Source organism: Gadus morhua, chromosome 11 (genome assembly GCF_902167405.1).
Source record: "Gadus morhua chromosome 11, gadMor3.0, whole genome shotgun sequence".
NCBI lineage: Eukaryota > Metazoa > Chordata > Actinopteri > Gadiformes > Gadidae > Gadus > Gadus morhua.
The window spans coordinates 25,395,354-25,419,256 of NC_044058.1; the positions used below are offsets into that span (position 1 = coordinate 25,395,354).

The 23,903-nt window shown below is 44.1% G+C and overlaps 3 protein-coding genes across 5 annotated transcripts in view; all 3 read right to left on the reverse strand.

Moving 5' to 3' along the window:
• Positions 1 to 10,775, reverse strand: part of LOC115553531 (rapamycin-insensitive companion of mTOR) — a 28,541-nt gene extending 17,766 nt beyond the window's left edge. For all 3 annotated transcript variants that reach the window (XM_030369868.1, XM_030369867.1, XM_030369869.1), the window contains exons 1-18: positions 10,680 to 10,775; positions 10,513 to 10,560; positions 9,290 to 9,387; positions 7,909 to 7,973; positions 7,469 to 7,600; positions 7,035 to 7,098; positions 5,801 to 5,927; positions 5,230 to 5,399; positions 4,746 to 4,813; positions 3,782 to 3,849; positions 3,596 to 3,678; positions 2,263 to 2,350; positions 2,005 to 2,095; positions 1,815 to 1,881; positions 1,578 to 1,658; positions 1,134 to 1,234; positions 808 to 973; positions 390 to 491 (exon numbers count right to left, since the gene is read on the reverse strand). In XM_030369868.1, the coding sequence (XP_030225728.1) occupies positions 390 to 491; positions 808 to 973; positions 1,134 to 1,234; positions 1,578 to 1,658; positions 1,815 to 1,881; positions 2,005 to 2,095; positions 2,263 to 2,350; positions 3,596 to 3,678; positions 3,782 to 3,849; positions 4,746 to 4,813; positions 5,230 to 5,399; positions 5,801 to 5,927; positions 7,035 to 7,098; positions 7,469 to 7,600; positions 7,909 to 7,973; positions 9,290 to 9,387; positions 10,513 to 10,560; positions 10,680 to 10,728 (1,668 nt within the window). In that variant the 5' untranslated portion in view covers positions 10,729 to 10,775. The remainder of the gene's footprint in view (positions 1 to 389; positions 492 to 807; positions 974 to 1,133; positions 1,235 to 1,577; positions 1,659 to 1,814; positions 1,882 to 2,004; positions 2,096 to 2,262; positions 2,351 to 3,595; positions 3,679 to 3,781; positions 3,850 to 4,745; positions 4,814 to 5,229; positions 5,400 to 5,800; positions 5,928 to 7,034; positions 7,099 to 7,468; positions 7,601 to 7,908; positions 7,974 to 9,289; positions 9,388 to 10,512; positions 10,561 to 10,679) is intronic.
• Positions 10,776 to 11,458: 683 nt separating this feature from the next.
• c11h5orf34 (chromosome 11 C5orf34 homolog) lies at positions 11,459 to 15,599 on the reverse strand. Its single transcript, XM_030369873.1, has 11 exons — positions 15,090 to 15,599; positions 14,870 to 14,959; positions 14,385 to 14,780; positions 14,027 to 14,271; positions 13,356 to 13,457; positions 12,881 to 13,001; positions 12,636 to 12,727; positions 12,474 to 12,543; positions 12,283 to 12,380; positions 11,981 to 12,027; positions 11,459 to 11,777 (listed from the first exon to the last, which is right to left on the reverse strand). Exons 1-11 carry the CDS (start codon positions 15,291 to 15,293, stop codon positions 11,590 to 11,592), a joined length of 1,653 nt encoding a protein of 550 aa, XP_030225733.1. The 5' UTR covers positions 15,294 to 15,599; the 3' UTR covers positions 11,459 to 11,589.
• Positions 15,600 to 15,972: 373 nt separating this feature from the next.
• arid5a (AT-rich interactive domain 5A) lies at positions 15,973 to 23,305 on the reverse strand. Its single transcript, XM_030369872.1, has 7 exons — positions 22,071 to 23,305; positions 21,007 to 21,080; positions 18,890 to 19,058; positions 18,702 to 18,754; positions 18,354 to 18,451; positions 17,785 to 17,938; positions 15,973 to 17,701 (listed from the first exon to the last, which is right to left on the reverse strand). The coding sequence occupies exons 1-7, from the start codon at positions 22,072 to 22,074 to the stop codon at positions 16,469 to 16,471; spliced, it is 1,785 nt and encodes a 594-aa protein (XP_030225732.1). The 5' UTR covers positions 22,075 to 23,305; the 3' UTR covers positions 15,973 to 16,468.
• Positions 23,306 to 23,903: the final 598 nt, after the last annotated feature.

Sequence of the window (23,903 nt, forward strand, 5' to 3'; positions counted from 1 at the left end):
ATAACTCAGCTTCAATTTGTATTTTAATAAACGTTGAAGTCTTCTAAATGCTTTACTTTTTACAAAGTTTGTTAAACTCCAGTTGAATACAATAGAATGGTCTGTTCACCAGTTATTATTGAACTTTTTTTTTTTTTTTTGTCTGAAAAAGTAAAGTTTTTTTTTTGATGATTCATCCACAGAAGTTTTGCAAATTGGTTGGTCGATAAATACCCCTCTAGTGGACATTTAGTGTAAGGACCCCTTGTAGCGTAGGCTGCACAATTGAATACGGTTTGCAACATGGTTGCATTGTGTGTGCCAAAGGATTCAGACAAATCACACAGAAGCATAATGAGGCCTTCAGCTACAGACGAGTTCAGGTTATGAGACGTCGAGTGAAGGCCCACCTTGAGGATGGTGGCGATGAGCAGCCAGTTCCACTCCAGGTTGTGCTTGTGGTTGAGAATTTGGCTGTCTTTTAGGTTCGTCATCAGAGCCTCTTCCGTGTCCTACGCACAATAAAGAAAAACACAAATAAACAAAAAGAGACGCCTTCATGTTGTACAAATATTGATGCATCAAAATGATTATTTGTGTTACATTAACTGTTGGAAGCCAAATTTCATAAAAACCGCAGTAATATATAATTCAGTATTGAACAATGGCTACAATTAATAAAATACCAAATTACTTATTACATAAGTGATTACATAATTTCTGTTTTTAGATCAAATATCATCCATTATGTTTTGGGCTGTTTTTCAGCTAAACGTTAAATGAAATGTCCAAAAGTAGGCCATCGTCTGCCGTGCGTCTGCCACGTACCTTGATGGCGTAGATGTCTCGGTGTGCCCGCGTGTGCGTGTCCCTGCGGCTGTGCGCCGACAAAGACTTGCGGATGATGTGGTCCAGGTACAGGCTGCAGGGCTTCAGTCCCTGCTTCTTCTTCTCATGGAAGCGCTTCAGCTGGTTGACCGCCCCGCTCGCTCGACTGGAACAACACGGCACCCGCAGATATGAGTGGCAGGGCTTGAGATATTCTCTCAGATAACCATCACAGAGTCTGACACGGTTAAGTGCAGGAGGGGGCAGGAAGCGTTTGTGATGGGAAACAGAACTCGTTTGTGCTTCAGTGCCATGTCCGAACTCACTGTCTTTTCTCCGGGGCGATGTCGAAGGAGGCTGCCATGTTGATGAGGGTGGGGAGACAATGCAGGTGGTGGCTGTGGGAATGAGGCAGGATAGTGTTGGCCTGCACAAGACAAGGGTGGAGAAGAGAAACAATATTTTTTTTAATCAGCCACTGATATTACCTTGCAGCTGATTCATTATTGGCCGATATAAGCCTAAACATGTGATATGTCTTCGGCCGATCAATAAGAAGATTGGCTCCTGGAAAAAGCTAATCAAGTGACTTCCACTATCATCCATAATATATTAAAAGGTTATTCATTGTTCTGTCTTTTAAATGAATGTCTGAATGATGAAAATGACAATTCTAGCCTATATTTCACTGTTTAATGCAAATTAAATCTGTGATTAGTATCGCCCTGAAAATCGGATTGTTGCATCCCGTAACACCAACGTTCCATTACCATGTGCAGTAGTTCTCCCAGGAGAATGGTGGCTCTCACAGCAAGCTGGTCCTCACTGCTGGTCACCACTTCAACCAGACCCTAGCACGGTCAGGGGAAACAGCAACATGAGCAAAGATAAACAAGATAAGAAGTGCATCCGTAAAGATATGATGGACAAAAACCTAGACACTGGCCATCCCCGTTTGGCTACGAGAACCGGCACATACTGCAGGCTGGCAGAGAACATCAACCCACCTCCAACAGGCCCCCAGTGATGAAGGCCGACAGCACCAATGCAAGATAGTTGTCCATCAGGTCAGGCCTGAGCACAAACAAACAAAGAATTAGCAATTGACTTGGCCAACACACAACCGCTTCGACCATAGCAGTGGCTATGGTTGCTATTCTTAGCGCTAGCAGAGCCTTGGCAGACAGAGGAGCTCACCTGGAACGAGCCCGGTGAGGGAGTAGGACCTTGGCCTCAGCGGCCACGAAGCCATCGGAGAGTCTCCAGCTGTCCTGGCCCCTGCTGGGGTCTTTGGGGGGGGGGGGAGGGAGGAGGAGGAGGAGATCAGTACGACCCATGACACCCACACAGAGACCGACGCGACACGCAATGCAGAGCGAGGCTAGGATCAATAGGAAACTAGGTAGATGGTGTATCAAGAGGTGCAATCTGAAAGTCAGGGGCGTTTTGACTTACCGACACTGTGCAGAGCTTCTGTGAAGTCTTGGGTTGCAATAGGCAGAGGAAGCCGGAATATCTCGTATAAGACCTCGAGCAAGCCTTTCTGTAGGGGGGAAATAACATTCAGGGGCCGGTCAGCTTAACCATTTACACACCGTTTTACCTATACAGGCAGAGCCAAACTGAGAGTGTTACAAGGTGAACTAAGCAGTAAAAATGACAAACGTTTAACTAATTGTACACCCGTTTCCTTTCTTTAAACCGTGCATACTCCTACACACTGCTTAAAGTGCATTTCATCATTTCAATTCGGATGAAATATTAGACTCTCCTCCCACACACGGCTGTGATTGCAATCGTTCCGCAACTTCGTACTGTAACCGTGTCACCCTACAACGGCTGACCTATAATTTACTCCCGTGCGTTGCACTCTCTAATCACATTGTGATTGGTGGCTGACACCAACGTTCCCTAGACATGCATTATGATTATTTCCACCTTTTCCTTACTCTACATTCGCTCTTCTTATTATGCTCAAACGCCGAGTTTGATTGCTTGCATTGTATAATTCCAAAACACAATTGTCCCGGAAAATATAAATAACACTCCACATAAAACATAACCTTCTATACCAGTTAGTTATAATTGAGTAAGCCTTTTCAAGAAGTCTCTTAGCACCTCAAAGAAATCTCTCTTCCTCTACAGACAATATAACCATGAGATCTTAACACTACCCCCATGCCTTATGGCCCGCTTCCCCTCTGTCCCAGTATAGACTAACTCAAACCTTTTAGATGGTGTCACCACAACCTCAGCCCGGCCTGGTGTCACAATGAACCGCTCATCAACTCAAGAGACTCAGTATTTGAATTGAGAAGTTACTATGCTCCTGGCCTATACTGCTGAGCACGTACACCCATTGCCTCATCGAAGACGCTTGGTAGTTCGCTGCCTGTATCTTCTCTTGATCATGTTCTATTAAATCAAATGCTTTGGTGTCAACAAGTGCCCTAAAATTACTTTTTTCCTCAATGATGCAACCCCTTTATGATTCAAAGACATCATAGCTGTGGCAAATGTACTCAGATGTTGCTTTCCGGAGGTTCATCTCACTGAATTCATTGGCCTCCGTCTCAAGTGGGGGAAAAACTGCTTGGTTCATTTGAAATGTAAAATTCCATCACTACATCAAAGAGAAAATGAAAATGACTTCTAGTTAATATTACTGACTCGCAGAGGTTTGTGGCTGCAACACACCTCTCGTTTGATGTTTTATGATCAAACAATAACACCAACTGCCACCACCGCATTCATTAAAAGAGCCGAGAAAGAGTTAGCCATTACTCACCCTAACTTCCATGTTAGGTATGCTGAGTAAGCCAATCAAAGACTGGATTCCAGAATTCCCGGCCTTGCATAGGTTGATAATCCCTGGAATCACAAACCAAGACAGAAAAGCAGCGAGAGTCAAACCACACATGAAATCCCATAACATGCGTTTAAAGTGTAAGTGTGTGAATCATAAGACACGTACCGGACCAGGAACGGAACGCTGCTACTATGGCCATCCGACTGGACAGGAAGCGGGAATCCCGATCCTCCCTGAGGAGAGACCGACACACACATCAACCGGTGAAAACAAAACGTTCATTGAAACACAAGAACCAACACCACAGTAGGGACAACAACATCATCTTACAAACATAATCGTTTATCTGTGTCAGAAGAAAGCTTGCGATTTTTTGATAAAAACCTGGAACTGACTTCATTGCATATCTGTAAACAAAGCACGTAAAGCAATCCTGACAAAAACATTATAATCATGGATGTTGAACTGCAATGTCATTTCATAAACAATCACAATGAAGGGCTATTTTTAGGGAGGATTTAACACAAGGAACTATCAACGCCATTCACCGGTCGGCACCAACACTGAACCTAAGGTCACACCACATGCGTCCGTTGACGGATGGGGGCTTTTTGACATATCCATGTGTTTTCCCGGGTTGTATTACAAAGGCGATTTCATTGGACAGTGTATTTACGTATAGGTGCATGACGCGATGTGATGGGCCGACGGATCCATCGCTGCTTAAAAAGTTGAACATGTCTCAACTTTTTGACGCGGGCAACAGAGCCGACGGAACAGATGGACCCACAATGCATTTCGAGAGAGCCCCATGCAAAGTCAATGAGATCCGTCGACTAGGGATCGACCAATATGGATTTTCTACGATACAGATACATTTTCATCAGCCTTAGCCGATGACCCGATACGCCAATACCGATTTTCATGAACCGATATTTGGAGCCGATACTGCTTTTGAAACAAAATCGGCCGATGCCGATAAACGTAAAAATCGCAAATATCAGCTGATAATACCGGTCGGACACTATCGTTGACGGACGCATGTAGTGTGAATGTGAGGGGACAATCCCAAATCGACCACCTCACTCCGAGCCCCCAACCTGCACTCTCTCGAACACACAACACTCACTTGAGCTGCCCTTCTGACGTGTCTGCGTTGTGCCGGTAGTGGAAATCCGTGAATGGGGCCAGGATTTGCTGCAAAGCAAAAGACATGTTCGCAAATATTGACTCAATTGAATAAAGTAACACTCGGGGTTAACACAGAGGGCTGTAAGCAACGCTATAGACATCTCTATTAATATAGACATCCTGCTATTGGTATCAAATGACATCAATGTAGCTATCTTGGCTTGGTGTTTATGGGATGTCTCAATCTGTTTCCTTACACTGATAGCCGGTTTAGAGGAAAGGAAAGTGTGAAGGGGATAGAGTGTGAGTGTGAGTGTATGTTTGCATGCGTGTATGTCTGTATGTGTTGAAACTCATCACTGTAAAATCCATAGGACAAGACACAAAAAAAACCCTCTGTGTTAATCCCAGACAGAAAAAACGAACCCCTTGTGCGGGCATTAGCATACATTTTACGCTAGCATGGTCGTGCACGCGCGTACCTCGAGTTCCACGTCCGCGCGCACGTACTGGCGTGTCTGCGGGTGGTTGAGGAGGTGGAGGATGGTGGTGATCAGCGCCTCGTTGATGCGGCTCAGCCGACAGTCGATGACGCTCTTGAGGATAGTGCTGAGGCCCCCTCGCTTGGCCACCACCTCCGGGTTCTTCAGGGCTGCGGACGCCGTCAACGCGTTTCATAGATTAAGACTCGGACAGGGATCCCTCGATCGCAGAAATAGTACAATACAGGCGACCGCAGCTAGCCTGGGTGTACCCATGCTGCCTTGCACGCGATCTCGAGATGAGGTCTGGCGTTAGCCAGGCTAGACCACAACGCTACTTCCCCAAACGAGCATTTAGCTGGAGAGGGCATGAGGCGATTTTCTTGAATTCAGTTCCATCAAAGTCAAACAGAACCTTGAATGTTTCTAATTATTTTCCTTTTGGTTCTTAGCCTGCTTATGACCTGTGTGCGTACGTGGCCTTCCACCACTGGAACTACACACAGCTTCTCACTTGTGCTTGTGTAACACATCCGTCTCTCACTTGCAGATGTGCGACGTCTCTACTCACCCAGCTCGCAGACGATGGCGATGGCGGCGCGGACCATGCGGTCCCGCTCCTGCAGTCCGTCCGTTCCCACGGCGATCAGGGAGTTGGCGACCGAGGTGGGGAAGAGCATGGCGTTGACCGTGATGATCTGAGAAGAGAGGGTTCAGGGGCACCAAGGTGAAGGTGTCTTTCATTTGAATAAAACCAGGATTAGTCGTAGATGTCGTAGCCTCTTTAATTGTCTATTCTTTACCTTGATTTCCTGATTTATTTAGAATTGGTTGAAAGGTACTAAAACTGAATATTTACATCTAGGGCGTTTAGTAGACGCTTTAACCCAAAGAGACTTACAATGAGTATATTTGTCAGAAGAATGAGGACTTGATTTCACTGAAAGGATTGTTAAGAAAAAGTGATCCCAATATGTTTTAGTACACCTTATGCCGCGTTTCCACTGCAGGGTGCGGTACGGTTCGGTTCGCAAAGGTGCGGTACAGATTGCGTTTCCACCGGCGAAAGTGGGCGTGACCCGGACTGAGCCGTACTCTTTTTCCCCTCGTCTTCAGTACTCCTCTGTTGGGGTACTGAGACGCCTGAAAGGGTGCCGGAAAATTCGAGCTACACACCCCCTCCGTTAATTGGTCGACAGAATCGTCACTTCCGGGCGACGTGGGGATAAAAACAAACAGACAGAAGCCTCCAAACTTTCGTCAAATAAAGCTTGCATTCGGAAGTTGATTAACTGCCATATGAAAAGCATAAAGGCCAGGAACTGTTGCTGGACGACTTCCATGGCAGCTCTTGGTTTAATGTGTCGCGTTCAACTTTTCCATTGTTTTTATTGAGCAGGCTACACTCTGTCGCGCTGCTAGGATGTCACGATGTTTATGTAGCTGCCGCGGCGGTCGACATCCGGCCTACCATAAAGGGTACTGTCGGCGGTGGAAACGCGACCTCGGAACTGAGCTGGGCTATACCGCCCCCTCCCTACCGGACTGAGGCGAACCGAACCGTACCGCACCCTGCAGTGGGAACGCGACATTAAAGAGTTCCATGATTAAAGTGACAATATCCTAAATCATCTGTATTTTTTCCAGGATAATCGTGACATGACATTATCACGTTGTCCCGTGCCTACTCCAGAGTTGAGTGTGCTTATGCTCTGTCCACTAAACCAGCAGGCTGGCCCGCATGGAGGTGGGAACAGCTAGATAGGCCGTCGGGAGATTAAAGATTAAGGTGGATTTAATCTCACCTTTCGGACGAGCCTTAGAGCCTGGGTCCTCTCGCCCTCGTTGCTCTGCTGGATGTCGATGCACCTGATTGGACACAAATCATCAACACTTCACCGACAAACCACGCACCACAGTCATGATAACATCCACCAACCCATCAGCCTTCATCAGAGAAACCAGACAGTTTCAGCTGTCAACTGGCAGCACAATAAAGCTGAATAATTTCTGATGATGTTGATAAGGATTTACTGCTTTTAGATGATCATCGTTACCTGAATTATGATTTGTGTATTGTTATGTGTTGTGTCTTTCTGTGTGGATCCCAGGAAGACTAACTTGCCCCACTTTTGTGACAGCTACTAAGGATCCTTCTAACCAATAAAACAATAAACAAACAACAATTGACTGGTCACAGTGAACCCAAGGAGGGCGCTCTGAGAGGGGGGTTCCTCACCTGGCTATCAAGTAGTCCACCTGCAGCCTGAGAACCTTCTGCAGCACGCTGGTGTCCCTGATCAGGTAGCGCAGAGCCCGCAGCCCAGCCGCGCGCACCTCCTTCGCCTCGTTCAGGAGAGCCAGCCGCAGGCTGGAGGACCAAGAGCACAGAGCGGTCAAACGGCCAGCCCCAGACCCAAGGAAGGAGACTGTATGGTCTGCTTCAGCAGCTTCACCATTGGCCAATGGTCATCTTTCAAATTGTTGAAGTTTGTGGCATTTGAAGAACATGTTCAATACACAACAATTATGATCTGTTATTTATTATTAACGATTATTTACAACCGTCCTGAGGTTTCTCAATTGTTGTTAGGGTATGCGAGGAATTAAACGAATGGGCAACATGCATACGCTACAATAGCAGTTTGAGGAAGTTTGACTTGACAATACACTACTTACCAAATTATAATTTCTTCGTACGTAAACCCAAATTTCTCCTCATGGTGGCCGATGCTGCATAGCAGCTGCAATGATAAAAGAAAACGGATTGGGATTTGTCCAACATGACCTCCCGCTCAATGCCGACCCTAAGGGTGTTGCGGTTCAATGAAACCTAATCTGAATCCTATTCCCACTAAACACGTGTTATGACTATACATCGGAACAATGATTGGACCTGCCTGGTCATGTGAAACTTGAGGAAAGACCATAATCATTATAACAATAGCTTTCTCAACTTGACCTTTCATCTTTTTTTAGAGTCGGATGGGTTGGCTGAGAGAGAGATACAGAAAGACGGCATCTCCCTTGTGCCAGAGCAGAAAGAGAGGGGGCCTGACAGCACCGGCAGCAGTGCGGTGCTGGAGGGGGGGGGGGGTGCTGTTCCAATGAGTAGTGTGAGGGGGGGGGGGGGGGGGGGAAGCACTCTCTGTGACACTTTCCATGGGATTAGCTCACCCTCGGTGTCCTGGAATCCTAATATGGAATCAGTAGCCTGGCGTTCAAACTCTCACACATAAGGCAGGCATGCAAGCACGCTCACAGTTCGTAGAGTGTGAATAGTTGTAAACAAGAATGTCAGGTGTATTTACAACAGAAGCAACGCTTAACAAGTAAGACAGCCTGATGCCCTGCTGCTGTCATGAAATGCAGTCACTGTGTTGCGGTTTGCAGCATTCGGACATTGTTCTTTTGTATCTGGCAGCGAGTAGCTGGATTGGAACTCATCATTTATACTGTTTGGGAATTGTATTGTTGTTTGCAGGTAACCAACAATAGAATATGTCCGGTGAATTTTTTCTAATAAGATCTATAAACATTATGTAATAGTAGATACAACATAAAGTAAACCCCTCATTTTCTTCCAATGTGCACAGCACAATTATTCTTCAAAGGAACAACTGAATGACATTATAAAAAACACAACGCTATAGGAATTCAAAAGAGTAAAGCGTACACCATCATTGATATCAAGGAAGCTCCACAACACCGATAAGCCTTCAAGCCCTGGTCCCTACCAGGATGGGACTACACATAATGCAGACTTAGCACATTAAACCTCTTCAAGCAAAAAAAACGCTGCTCCCGACACACACGCACACTCAAGAGCTCAAGCTCACTCAGTGTCAGCTTCACAATGACACACCGCCATGTTGACAGCTACAAGCCAATGAATGCGGTAACAAGTAGGAGAAGATGGAACACGCCCGACAGTCGCTTGATCTGTTCCTGTGTGATGTACCGCTGTATGCAAAGCTTGCTATACTCGGATGTCCACCTCCAGATCCAAAACACACAATGAACAAATAAGTCAAGCGAATTAGTTCTAGCAGCAACGTACCTTTATGAAGTTGTTCAGGTGGCCCAGTTTTCGCATGTTACTGACTCCATGAGGCTTGGCCACATTTTGTAGGATTTCACGGAAGTTGTCTGATGGTTCTGTGTGGGGGGGAGGGGAGAGAAATATTTATATCTACGCATACATCTGTATGTGACTAGTGTTTAAATCATAATTTACAGATATTGTTGTGCAGAACCAGGGAAGAGAGGGGCTGGGGCCACTGAGCTAGGCGATTTCATCTTCTTCTTTGTTGGGATTCATACCGAGACAATTCGACAAACAAAGGGTTTATGTCAGAATATTTTTGGTGAATGAATGACTGGTTATGTAAACCTCCCTAAACAGTCTCTATATGCTGGTAATTCGTTTTCCAGAGGCTAGACACGAGACTAGGAAGGTTTGAGCCTGAGGTCCTAGCATGCATCCGATGTGCATCCGAGAGCGCTTCGTTTTACCAAAAACAAATATTGTAACTATGCATTCCAATGTTATGTATACAGTATGTACGAGTCCATACATCTACATCTCTGGGAATGTCATTCAATTTTGTGACTTGTATGTCCCGGAGGATGGATCGAGTAGTCGTAGCGTTACACGCTAGATGCGATTAGGCTACATGCATTTTTATACTAAATCAATAACATTATATCTTCCTAGGAATAAATCATTCAGTTGGTCACATTCATGACATCTGACAGCTTCATTAACCCCCCACTGTTAAAGACGATCCAGGTCTGAGATGACAGGACTCTAGGCTGTGCAGCCAGTGATGTGGTTCATCTTGACAGACTGTGTGTCAACAGTCTCATTAAGACCCAGGGATGTGTCCCATCCTTCCCACTACTATTGGCTAGCGGTCGCTACACCAAAACACCAATACAACCGGCTAATACACCGCTTTCCAACCTTCAACTCATCCCAGGATCGCTCAAAATTGACGATCTCGCCGTGTCGCAAATCAAAACAACAGATCGTCGACATAGCTCGGTAGCATTTGCAGCTAGCTGAGGCTAACTTAGCTTGTTAGGTTAGCTGGGCTAATGCCGTGTATGTGGTCTTAGCCTGCTATGGCACTGCTATAAAACAGTGAGGCGAGTCTGACGGGATGGCAAATGACATGACATGATAGGGCAGCACGGTGCATCACTTCAGTAGGGGTTCGTTTAACAGACGGTGCTCATCCATTTTGAGCAGTAATCGGCTGTGATGAAGCCTCTGCTCACCTCTGGTCAGATCCAGCGGTACGTTCTCCTCCCCGCTGTCATTCCGACCTGTCAAAAGCACACGTAACCGACACTGTGAGCAGACACGCAGGGGTCATCGCGTACTTAAGAACCTCTATTTTATAGTGAGCATGGTAAAAATGGCAGTACAAGTTGTACACGCTTACCTCGTAGCCGAAGACTTCGGATAGGACGGCCGCGGAAGCTGGCCGCCATGTTTCCAGGTACACACACACAACACCGGAAACTTCGTGACTTCTCGCGACAAATGCGGGGCCCTGCAGTCCGCCGCTGCTGGTCGAGGACCTCCCATATGGCAGATCTCGGATCAGTTCTGTCGTCTAGGATCCAGCCTTGATCCCGTTGCACATTAATGCCTTTTTCCAATAGAGAAACATTAGACAACTAATGATCCTAAAACGGTGTCTAACTCTCTCTCTCTCGCTATTAAATATAATGTATTATACAAATAATTCTGAAATTGTTCCTGTCTTTTAGTTTAGGTGTTATTGATATTTTGTTTTTAGTGAATATATAGTATATAACTGGAACCATACAAATAATTATCCCATATAAACCCAACAATGCTCTTTTCCTGATCAACTGTTTTGATAATACCGTGTAGTTAAATTGAGAAAATACTGTATTTTTTTTTCTGTGTCTACACTAGAGAGCACCAGAGAACGGTATCTTTAGGTGAAAGGATGCACACTGCAGTTTGGTGTGGAAAATATCATGCACGTGAACCTGTGCATACTGTATTCTGTATAATTCAATAGCATTAACCTTTTACAGTACAGGGACACCACATTATGAAATCACCCTCTACAATCTAAGCAACTGCACAGGACCTGTTTTCACAGTGGAAGAATGCGCAAACCAAGAAAAAACAACAACTTAATTCCAATAACACAAGACAGAAAAATAGAAAAATGTGTACACTGAATTAGAAAAAAGCTTAATTTTTATTGATGAATGCATAATTACTTAACACAAGTTCATCACCAAATTTTTGAATTACCCTGTCGGATACAAAACTAGGAACATTTACTCCCCATTCTTAGAAGGCATTGGGTTTTAATTCAGTGTTGCAGCTGATATAACGGCATCAATGTCCTGTATGGCTTTAGATGTTCTCTGGAGGGCCTCTGCGATATAGGTCTCATCCACGGGTTCACTGGCTGTCTGGGTGGTTCCAGATCCACAACGCGGGACTGCAGAGCCTTCCCCCCAAACCCCCGGCACCTTGCTGTGTTCCAACAGAACTGAAGGCGTGACATGAAGGAGAAACCTTTTGGCTACGCAGTCTCCGTCTCCTCGTACGTCACGACAGACATACTGAAGCCGCAGACAAGCCTTCAGATTCAAAGCATGCGACAGAAGAGGGGTCTGGTAAGCTACGTGGGAGTGACAGACGAGACAGATTGTGGTTTCTATTATCATGCAATGGTCGAAGACTCAAGGATACAGTTGAAGCGTTTGATCTTCTCCAGTTCAGCAGACACGATGTCGGACCTTAGAGCAGAAGGGAACTTCAGTACATATTTCTTAGGGATATTACATGGACATTCTCCATAAGCTTTCAATCAACTTTTACACTTTAGGCGGTGGAAGGATACCCCCAAACAGATTTTAGATATCAACGTGTCAAAAGCTCACAATATCTCACAAGTAGTAGTTTATAAAACAAAAAATATATAGTGTATTTATCTATAAATATATAAAGTTTGAAACACAATAAAGCCTGTAGGTCGATAAAACACTGCCTACCTGTTATGCTCCATTTGCGGGAGGTCAAAGTGAGGGTCAAGTGACACTGAACTTGGCAGGTTATCCTCAAACGTCTCCCACTCAAAATGATTTCTCTCCTGTACAGAAAAACAATATACATTAAATTCTAAACAAACAAATATAAGCACAGTGTGTATTGACTTGAACAGAGATTGGACAATGCCTCTGACCGGGTCCAAACAGCTCGGCATGACAGGCAGCAACAAGGAAACTCTGGCCTGGTTGTAACAAGTGAGGATTCTGGTGGACAGAAATTTAGATTAAGAAACAAATCATGAGAAGTCCATAAATCGTCGAGTCATCATATCCCATTGAAGGCGGTGGTGGCTCACCTGCTTGCACGACTCACAATGGACCTTATGGAGTACACCTGCCCAGGTACATCAGGGGGTAGACTGTTGACGAGGTAGGTGATCTCTTTGACCTGCAATACAATCGTCAAATTAATGATGTACATTTTTTGTCAGTCATCTATGATTAGTAATGAGGGAAACATAATACTCTGTGTAATTATTACAGTGCACTCCTAAATAACATGCGGTGTGGCAGGATGCCAGCATGATAAAGTGAAACTCACCTGCCCTGACTGAGAATCGCCCTTATAGTGAGTGAAATAGCTGCTGAGGACGTTGTTAGATCGGATGACTGATCCATCTCCGGGGGAAACCTCGATGACTGATATAGAACCGCTAAGTAATCTGAAAGGTGTGACACGAAGGGGAATCAATGGCATATTCGCTCTCTTAATTTTGGCGTGTTTCACACTTACATATTGTTTAAAATACACAGTGTTGCATAGCAGCTTAGCCTGGCTTTACTAGCTTAAATATTCTCACTTCAAATATTGATGCAAACAAATGTAACAATGCAATACTTTTACAGAAGACAATAAGACGATAAGCAGATAATCAAGACAAATAGAACCGAATCATGATCAAAGGAAACACAATAATATGAACTCACGCATAATAGTTGTACTTTCTACAGCTACTGTGTTATCAATGAATAAATGACAAAATATAAGATACACCAAACACAGCCCACATACAAACCTGTACATCACTCCTTGACACCACATGACCGTGGTCAGCTCCCCAGGGAAGTCTTGCTCCTGATATTCATCAACCTGGGCCAGGGGGAACTTCACCTTCCACCTGACACACATGACGAGTACTTTCTAAATAACTGAAACTACACATATAACGGCAGGTGAATAGAGTTACTGCTATTACTAATCGACATTTCATGATGACGTTACTTAATACTGAACGGCCTTACTATGCAACACTTTTGTCCCTGTTCATGGGGACATGTTGATATTATTTGAATTATGCTAATGTGAACTTATTTCATTGTATTCCATCAATGCAACCAGAGGACAGCTCCTTCATAGAGATTTGTTGACCTACAGTCAGCTTGTTAAATATATTGTACATCTTGGGTATTATTGTGTCATTGTGTTACTTTGTGCCATGATTTTTACTAATTGATATATGCCTTACTGTAATTTGCTACTGGAACATGTGCAAGTGCTATCTTATCCTAATTTAAGAAGAAGGCAAGGAGCGGGAGGCCCGAAACAAGACCAGACAGACCATTGCGAGGAAGCTAAAACAACTCAGGCAGCGCTGGGGAGCTGTGGGTAAGACGGCCGGAGACGGACGGAATCGGAGGGACTTTGTCGAGCGAGTGAGTCACCTCCATTAGTGTCAGTGTGTCGTACCTGTGCTGGTGAGGCGAGGGACATCGGAGGGGCAGCGCCTCGGGGACGGGACACCGCCTGTGCCCTTCGTCCGACGCTTCCGTCAGGACGTTCTCCTCGCCCGCCCCGTGATGTCCGGGAGTCGCCCCGCGGCGCGTGGCCCAGTGGTGGCGAGCGACAGAGAGAGGGTACCGCCACATGGGGGCAACACAGGAGCAGGAGTGATGCTGGACCACCAGCGTGGTACACAGGTACATGTCCTCTGACTTGGATGGGAACAGGGCGTTAGATTGGGACGAGAGGCTGGTAAGAAGTCATGGTGAGGACAGAGTTGGTTCACCACCACGATGACCGGGGTTACTGTTAGTGCATGCTCTACCTTGGGCAGAGAAGGGCTGCTGCTGTTACCCTGAGGAGAACACGACCTCGGTCGGCTCAACTTCATTCTCGTCATGTCCTTTGGTTTGTCAACGTGACCGCTGATGTTTTGGAGACCAACCCTCTGGTCTGTGCGAAATGACGGTTCGCTCTTCGGCGTCAGCCCCCGTTGTTGCGACGTCGGACCGGTGGCGGGGACCGTGCTGTGTGCGTTGCGCCCCGGATCGGGCTGACTGATGCTGCATAGAAACTCAACCGAGAAGTCCTCTCCTGAAGCGGACAAGGTGAGGGTGGCCCTCCCCTCCAGGGACCTGACCTTGGTGTCCCCGCCAGGGCCATGCTCCGCGTCACAGGAGATTAGGGGCCAATCCGCCTCCGAGTTGACACTAAAGAAAGGCTGCAGAAAATAGGAACTAAGTGTACATTTCCGAATAACCAGTTTAAGCCTAATGATTTGCATGGTGGGGGATTACCAGAATGACTCACCTTTCTATCAACAGCTGGAATAAGTTCATTTGGAAGATATGGCCGTGAAGCGTATTTATTCCTGAACACCAATGCACCTTGTATTAGTTCCTACAAAATCAAGACAATTAAGACATATTGTATTTGAGCAAGTACTGTATTTTAGATGCATCTGTAGCATACTGACGATATGACCAAGATCGACGGGTATATAAAATAAATGATGATAGATAACCAGTACTTTGTAGGCGCTGATGGCGAATCGTGTCCTCTGTCGAACTTGTTCGGTCGCATGCATAGGATGCGCGGAGGGGTCGGGGGCTTTCACCATCATGAACTCAGAGCCGCAGGGGGACACGTTCAGCGTCGATCCGTCATGATATCTGATATACACCGACTCGTCTTGATACATGACCATCAAACTGACACTTGTGTTGGTTGTCATCCTAGAAATGTCTAGTAAAAAGTTTGCTCGCTCTAATTATCAACTGTTGTTGTTGTCTTCGTCATTAGGACGCGACGAATGCTGGCGCTTTCTGGCGCTTATTTCTCAGGAAGTAGAAACGCTGAACGCTTAGCCATATCAAGGGTGATAATGAGCCGATGTTCAGATTAACGTGTATATGGTTATTAAATAAGGTTAGACATGGTTTGGCTTCGGAAAGGTGTTGCGTTTGGTATGATCTGAGCAGAGATCGCGGGTTTGTCGGCCAGCATATTAGCAACCATATCTGATCTCCATGGCGACCCATCAAGAAACTACGGGAACCCAAAAGTTGAAAAGTAATTCTCGCAACAACAAAAAAAGGCCGCAAAAGTACATAATTTCTATCCATATATATTGAGTATAAATCCATACATTCCTTAACTTGTCATATATTTTCATACTTTTCAACATTTCTAGTTTAAGTGGTTATCAGCAATATATAATAGTAAACGTGTGCTTGACTAAAATTAAATAAAGGTATGTTACTCTATATGCCTACACATTGGATCATTCACAATCAACTCATCAACCAATTCATTTGTGTGCTTACTGTCACCAATCTGATCTAATAATTCAAAGATAACATGAAGTCTAGTCTAGGCTCTCATACTATGAGAATAGAACATCGATTGACTCATAGAGGATTTTGCCATTTTTATTACTGGTGGTTTGGTTTCTTAACAATTTAAACAGAAGGGAAATCCTTGTGCCTGGACGTGATATTTGGAACTGGAAAGCAGAAGATGATATTGCCAAGAAATATATTTTAAGATGAGTTGCAAACCCCAGTTTCCATTCACGAATGCTGACATCATCAAAATAAGTATTGGGTTTTAATGTGGGCATAAAGCAGACATTTACATTATAATTTCCAATGCAATTCAACTCACATTTCAAATAGGGATATTTAACAAATTCCTAATATTCAGTCGGCCAATATGCCTCATGTATTACTGTATTACTGTACTCATTGTGCTCAACAAAATTATTGCAGCAAACACACAAGAAAGAACACATTTTCAGTTAAAGAGGTAGACTCATAATCAACCTATAGGGACCTATGTTAACCCTCTTTCCACTTAACCCTCTTCTTCTTCTACTTCTCTTTCTTCTCTTTCTTCTTCTGCACAGTATCAAAGTTTACGAGGATAAACGGACTGAGGAGAAACCCCCGCTCGCGCGTATTCACTCTGGTCGCTCCATGCAGAGAGGTAGTAAGAAGGGTAAGAGTAGAAGTGGGCTGGGTGACTCAGCCCTACCGGGGCTTGGTGGTATAGAGGCTGGGAGTGCGCCGTCCTCATTCTCTCTGGCAGAAACGCTTGGAGGGGGGGTGGTTGAGGCATACTGTCTCTGACCGCCCTGCCATAGTCTGTGAAGAGGTAGGACGGAGGGGGCTGGCTGCCACCGTGAAGGGGCCGAGGCTCGCTAGTAAGAAACCGCTTAGATTTGTCTCTCCTCTCCGACGTCTGATAGATCCAGGGAGGGAGGTGATGTCGCTTCTTTACCGACTGATCGTGCGGCTGCGTCGGCCAACCTTGGTCGATTTTATAACCACGCGGGAGAGGAGTTGGTTTGAGAGGTTGTGCTGGTTTTGGAAGGACTTTGGTGAAACTTGAGTTAGGTGCCGGTGGCCAGTTTGTGTGAACGCCGAAATAGGAGGAAGATGTCGCCTTTGGGCAAGTGCGAGCAGACTCTCTTCCGCTGACCTTTGGGACAGCTCTCCATACAGAGTCTTTGTTCTCATTTCCGATGGCGTCCGCTTTCAGTAATTGGGTGCCAGGGAAAGGAATGACTTGTCCTTTGGTGATTGCACTACAGAACTTATTGTCCGCAACCAAGCGACTCCTGCCACTGACCAGCGTCACGTATTGCCGTGGCGTTGCTCCGTTTGGTTCAGGCTTCCCTCCAGCGGCTGCTGGAAGGTCCTCTGAGGAGAGGGAGGAGTGAGGGGAGGAGCAGCGGGAAGAAGAGGTGGACACAGGCCTCGGAGAGTCCTCCAAGGTGGTGCACTTGGGAGCGGGAAGCTGCGTGGCCTGAGGCAGGGGGCGGTGGATGACACTGGGCCTGTCTTTATCATCGTCCTGGAGGTGTGAAGGCTGGCTGAGGCTGGCCTGGGCCATCCTTTTCTTCTTCTCCAGGGGAGAGAGGCCCATGCCAGGAGGAGAGACCATGTGATCGCTCAACGGTTGTGACGCAGGAAGCGGGACGCAGAGTGATCTGGAGCCGTCGTAAGCCGCAGTACAAACAACGGCAGGCTCTCGGTTGGTCTGCGGGCAGCTCAGCGGGGGTCTGGAGATGGGCCATGGAGCTGCATATGCCTGAGTTCCAGCCTCAACTTGCACTGTAGCTTTGGTTATCCTCTGGGCCTATGGTCAGTAAAATATATATTATTATTTAGACATCATAGTAACAGTTTAACAGTGAGATCCACCATCGTTCCCTCATTTACCTCACGGAGCTCCTTCTCCATACGGACAGTCTTCCTCTTCCCTCGTTCTTTGCCGGCCTTCTCCATGTTCCTCCGGTACTGTTTCCGGGGTTTACCCTGCGGCAGAGGCTTGTCTGTCTCTCCTCTCAGGTGTCTGTCGAACGGCAGAACCAGCCTAACATACGCACATCAGATTGGTTTCATTAATGGTTATTCAAATTATAATATAATGAAGATAAATAACTTTCCATGGCACTCAAATCATTTCACACATGGCTTGTTTGTTTGTGTTTGTGTGAGTGTAATTGTATTCCATCTCATCCAAAAAACCAGTGTGCAAGATGTGTGTGAGGAATTAAACTATCCAATCATAGACCCGGAATGTCTCGTGAGGCGGTCATGATGGTTCTACCCCGATTTGCCAAGGATGCCCGGGTTTAGCACCCCTTCTCGTTACCTCATGGAATCAGGACCTCGATTCATCATGTCATACGAAAGTAAATGATCAATTCTGCTGGGTGTGTGTGTGTGTGTGATGGGGCAGAGGGGGGGAGACAGAGAGAGAGAGAGAGGTGAGAGAGAGACCCCACCTCTCGTAGTGCCTGCGGGTACAGGTGGCTGCGCTGGTACTGCCGGGACTCCCTCCCAGGTCGTCGTAGACGCTCTTCCACAGACGCCGTGCGGTCACCTGTAGGTGAGGGTGATGGTGAGAAACATTCATATTTGCAAAAAAGTGTTTTTTCCTCAAAGGCATTGGATAGGGTTACGGCTAATGGAACGATAGAGAAAGTGGTGCATATTGGTTTAAAAAAACATGCAAAAATCAGTTATTTGAACTTTGAAACTTGCCACCAAAGATCTGAGTGAGTGAAAATGTGAAGTTATTTAGGCCTATTCAGGCCTAAATAAAATGTGTATAACATAATATATCTACTCACTGAGTCATAACCTCCAAGATTCCCAACAGCTTTATATATCTTCCAAAGGTTGACTACAGGAAGAAAAAGAAAAAAAGCATTGTTATTAATTTCCTTAAGCACATCCAACATCTTTCCTACCATAGACGCTTTATTTCAAAGGGAAGAAACTGCTGAAGGAAGGGCCAGGGTAAAACAGTAAGACTCACTCTGCTTGAAGCCCAAGTGGGGGATCCTCTCTATGGCCGTTCCTCTCTCCTTCATGAAACCGTGCAGGTTCGACACAAAGGACTTCTCCCCCACCTCAGCACCTTTGTCTTGCCTGGCACCCGCTTCACACTGAGCGCTGGATTCAGCCATCGTTAACTCCGGGGCATCCTGGGTTCAGAACCAATAGGACGTTAGCACATCCTACTGTGTAATCAGACGGGGTAATGAATCCTGTAGCTGATCAGCGCTGTAGAGTAGAGATTCTGTTTGGAAGACAGTTTGGGTCCAACTCTGGCATGAGACAAGCGAACAAGTGAGACGCTGTCTGCACATGAGGAACAAAAGCTGATATGAAACATCGAGAGGGTACGCTTGACTTGTACAGACAGACTCTCAATAGGTAACCACTATGCATCCTGTCTTGAGAAAGGAAACATGTTTGTGGGTTAAATTGGCAGTACCTTTGGCCTCGAGCATTTCTGTCTTTTTTTAGCTAAAGGGTTACGTTGAAAAGAATCGTCTGAAATTAAGTTGAAGTTGTTGATAGTCGTGCTTATTAGCACGACACATGGCCCAATATTAGGATTATCTTGCAATAGTTTGTCTTTATTGATATCTTAATATTGGTGTGTGTGTGTGTGCGTGTGTGTGTGTGTGCGTGTGCGTGTGCGTGCGTATCTGCATGTGTGCGTGCGGGTGATACGGTTTCTGGATTGTCATTAATTGATCTGTGTGTTTTTGGTTAGTTTGACAAGAACATCCGCGGAACACACATTGGTCCATCAGACCGCAATGTCGATATTTCAGTTTGAATGACGACATTTAGAGGCCACTTTGTTCCTGTGAGACGCTTTTTAGAATAAAACACATCACAAATGGTTTCATATTGAATCAGGTTCCTCTTGAGGCTCGCCGGTTCCCAGAAGCGTGCTTTTTTGGTGAGTAATAGTGAAGGTGCAGTCGTCTGAGTCACTATCGAAGTATATCTGCTCCATGAGTTTGTCCAGGAGGCTATGGCTAACAGGGAATTTAGTTTCAATGTGATGCAAGACTCAATTCTGGTTGGTATATCCTGTGCTGTGTCTGCAGTTTCCAAAGAAAGGAAGATGAACTCTTGATAAGTCGGCTGAAGAATGTGCATAATGAATGACAGCTTTTATTGCCCATCTTTGTATTCAAGTGAATTAGGTGATTGTTTCGATGTTTGCCTCATGAATGCAATGCTTTGGTCTAGGTTAAATAGAATGATCTTTATGATGAATGAACCAAATGACATGCACGTACCTTATTTATGAATGCATATGCAGTTTATATTTATGTATTATTTATATATATATATATATATATACATGCATAAAAAAAGTTGATATCTGTGCATGCCAGCATTTAACTGAAAGACCCCTCTTGTAAAGCCACAGGTTTAACAAGACCACAGGTTTTTTTGTTAACAGGGTTAACAAAAAAAAAAAAGGTTTACAGTCAGTTTACTTCCACACGTATCGAGTCATTTGTGAACTGAAACAAGGTTCAAATCGTTCTACGTGTGACCAGCCTACAGGAAATGTTTTAAGCGCTTACAGTAACCCCCACGGCTCATCTAACCTTATTGAATGAGGATGTTTTTGTGTGATGTAGCCTACACCCTGTTGTTGTTTTATTGTGAGTGATATTGTTGTCCATACAAATGCAATGTGTTAATAGATAAAAATGGGTTTATACACATGTATGTATCTATATATAATATATATGTACATTTTCAGCCTTATGGATGTTATCAGCAGGCCACCTGTAACCACAAACCACCAGTATTTCGAGATGATTCCGTTTTGGAAATTTGATAGATCTTACTCGCAATTTCTCGCTTCAAATTGACAGAACAGGGGCATTCTGAGGCACTCTGTGTCTCTGTCGCTAATAACGAAATTATTGTGGCGGGGGGTTTGTTGTCATTCCACTCGAAGTATCTGTTCAGTCTGAACCTTACACACCAACAGGTCTGAACAATTTCTGACAAAATGCAACTGGTGATGAGAATCGTCAGGAACTCAGACTAACCACTAAGCGAAGTTTGCTGAGTAGCACGTCATTAGGCATTCTTATAAGTCATTTGATTTACCTGGCTCCCAGTCTTTCTGTGGACCTCACTGGCTACTGGCTCCTGGGAAACATCACTCTGCACCTCTTCAGACTCTAGACATGAGACACAAACACACAACACTAATATTATATATACCGTATATATATACATACATTTGTAGCTATATTGCTGTATATAAATAGCAATAAAGCTACAAAAGAGCAACTCCGTTCAAACAACTGGGGTTGCTTGTTTAGCTGTTTAAAGTTAATGAGATATCCTTGTTATTTTATTTGGCATGATAAAACATACATTTATCCCTTCTGTTTTACGACCATTTTAATGTCAAGCCATGTCGATCTGTCCTGTTGATAAATATTGAACAAAACTATCAACTGTTTCAAAACCACGGGTAACAAAACCCACTTCCTGCTATCGAGCCAGCATACACTCCTGTGTTACCGCACAGGGGAAGAGATTTAATTCACTTTTCACACAAACATGCACATTTTGATTCTTCTTCTCAATTCATATTGATCAATATGTTATGGATACCAACCTAGTTTCTTTAGAAGTGAGAAACTATTTAATTAAGATTGACAGAAAGAGAGCTTTAAACATAAAATGCAAGGTTAAGGGTCTTCAGCATGAAATATTGCAGTTCCCAAAATAAATGTAAGCAAGGTTTATCAATAGTTTTCTACACACCATCTGCAGTAATATCATATGTCTGTGAAACTGATGTGCTTCTCTTTTGAATTTGCTTGTTTCCTGTGCCGTGAACCTTCAATTCTGCTTTCAATAGTAAATGACTTCTCCATTTCAGGAATTAATGCTAGACTAACTTTTGGATCTTATTCCATGTTTAAGCAATGTAACTTTTATTTAGAAAACCACCTACCCAGAGGCTTATACAAGATTTACAGATTTACTATCGAGGTACAAATATAATCTTTCACATTTAACAAAAGATAAGGTTTTAGGTCAAAAAACAACAACATGCATATTCTTTTCAAATTTGTACATCAACTACATTTGTGGGATAGTTGTAAAGGCACCAGTAAAGAATATGAAACGTGATTTTTAAAAAAGAGAATTCTTACCCATTACAAAGAGATCACTTCTTGTCTCAAGTCTCAGTGTGATTAAATTGGCACCAGCAATTCATGCACCACCCCGTCAACTTCTGACCACAATATAGGAAGATGTCACCACAGCCAGGCTTCATTGGTTCATATTCAGCACAAAGACAAAAAGCAAGCGTGTCTAGGAGGCTGGGCTAATGTATTTAAATGATCTCTTCAATGTTTTCCAGGCATTTAAACTGGTTTAATCTTCATTGCCTGAAGGTAGGCTAAATAAGAATTGTCTAATTCTGATTTAGGTTAACCTTTATTTGTATGCCCGTTATTGATTGATCGATTGATTAATGATTGATTGCGTGATTGATTTATTGATTTATTTAAATAGTGTCGGTCTATAGAGTCAAAACGTATTATGTCTAATTATTTTTAACATGATCCTTGAGTTTAACATTAGGTTCAGAATGTCATAGAGTACCTTTTTACTAAATTAAAAACACATATTTTGCACCTCTATGTGTTTTGCATTTAATATTTATTGTAAACCCTTTACTAATATACTCAGACCCATACACTCCGATATTACTGGGAGCCACACACGATTTAATTCAGGGGCTTACAGCTAGCATTTGAGTGTAGAGAAAGTCAATTATAGCTGGCATTATACAAAATGAAGACGTTCAAATTGTCGACAGATTTCTAGGAACAGTGTTCGACTCTCAACTCAGTTCGATGTAAAAAAAAACAACAGTCAGTTCTAAAGGGTGGACATCAAAGAACCGACTTAATGAGGAAGCTTAACTGTTAATCTGTGGTACTGTTTGATGTCACTTGTATCAACGATTTTATGAGAGTCTTCTCAACTTCTCATTTATTGAAAGGTTGACTGGATTGTCAATGAAGGACAAGAATAGCCTGCACACTGCGCAGTAATGTGAAATTCTGCTCCAACACAACTGGACATGCTAGAGACTTGTGAGCCCTGGGGGAATGTGACTCACTCTACAGCCATTACAAGGGGCCCTTGAGGAGAAACAAACCTCCATAGTAAATTCTCCATTCTTTAAAACAAAAGCAGGTTGATATTATTTACTGCTGACATGTTACCAACATGTCGCCTGTGACTTTATATGTCGTGTGGATGGACTGGATAGGCTGTGAATGAATTCTCGCCCTTCTTCGGATCCATAAAGCAGGCTAGTCTGAACTGCACTGGATTCATTTTGAATGTGGTGTGTAGCACGTTGCTTATGCATTAACTGTCTCTTAAATTATCTCTGTAATTCCAAAACCTCAACCTAGGCCCATTTAAAGGTCAGCCTGTTAACATAATCTTTCAATCATAGATAATGCTGTTCAAGCAAATAGCCTACTGCAAACACTTAATTTTTTTAATATAATTTGAATAGAGTATGAACGGACACTGGCGTGATTATTCAAGACTATACCAGACTTATTTCCATAGCTAATTGTCGTTGTATTATGCTGATCAATATTGACGGCTTATTCAATAAGATACAATGCTTGTCTCTTGATTTGAGCTTTTCTGGTAGGCTACTGCGATCTGTTAACAGAGCTTTTATCACCAGTTAAAACACTTCCTCCAAATGTCTTTGATCTGAAATGGGGATGCCCTGTTCTTCTATCGGCTATAGGAAATGACATTTAACAATCATGCACATTAAGCCACAATAAGCTGTTCTTATCTGAGCAGGAAAGCCAGCTCTCAAATCAAAGCAACATACTTGTAAGTGGATGTGATAAAATGTGGTAAAAACAAAGTTGTATTCATATACAGAAGATGTAAGAAATAAGAAATCCTGCTTTTTGGAATCATCCGTAACTCGCCCTACC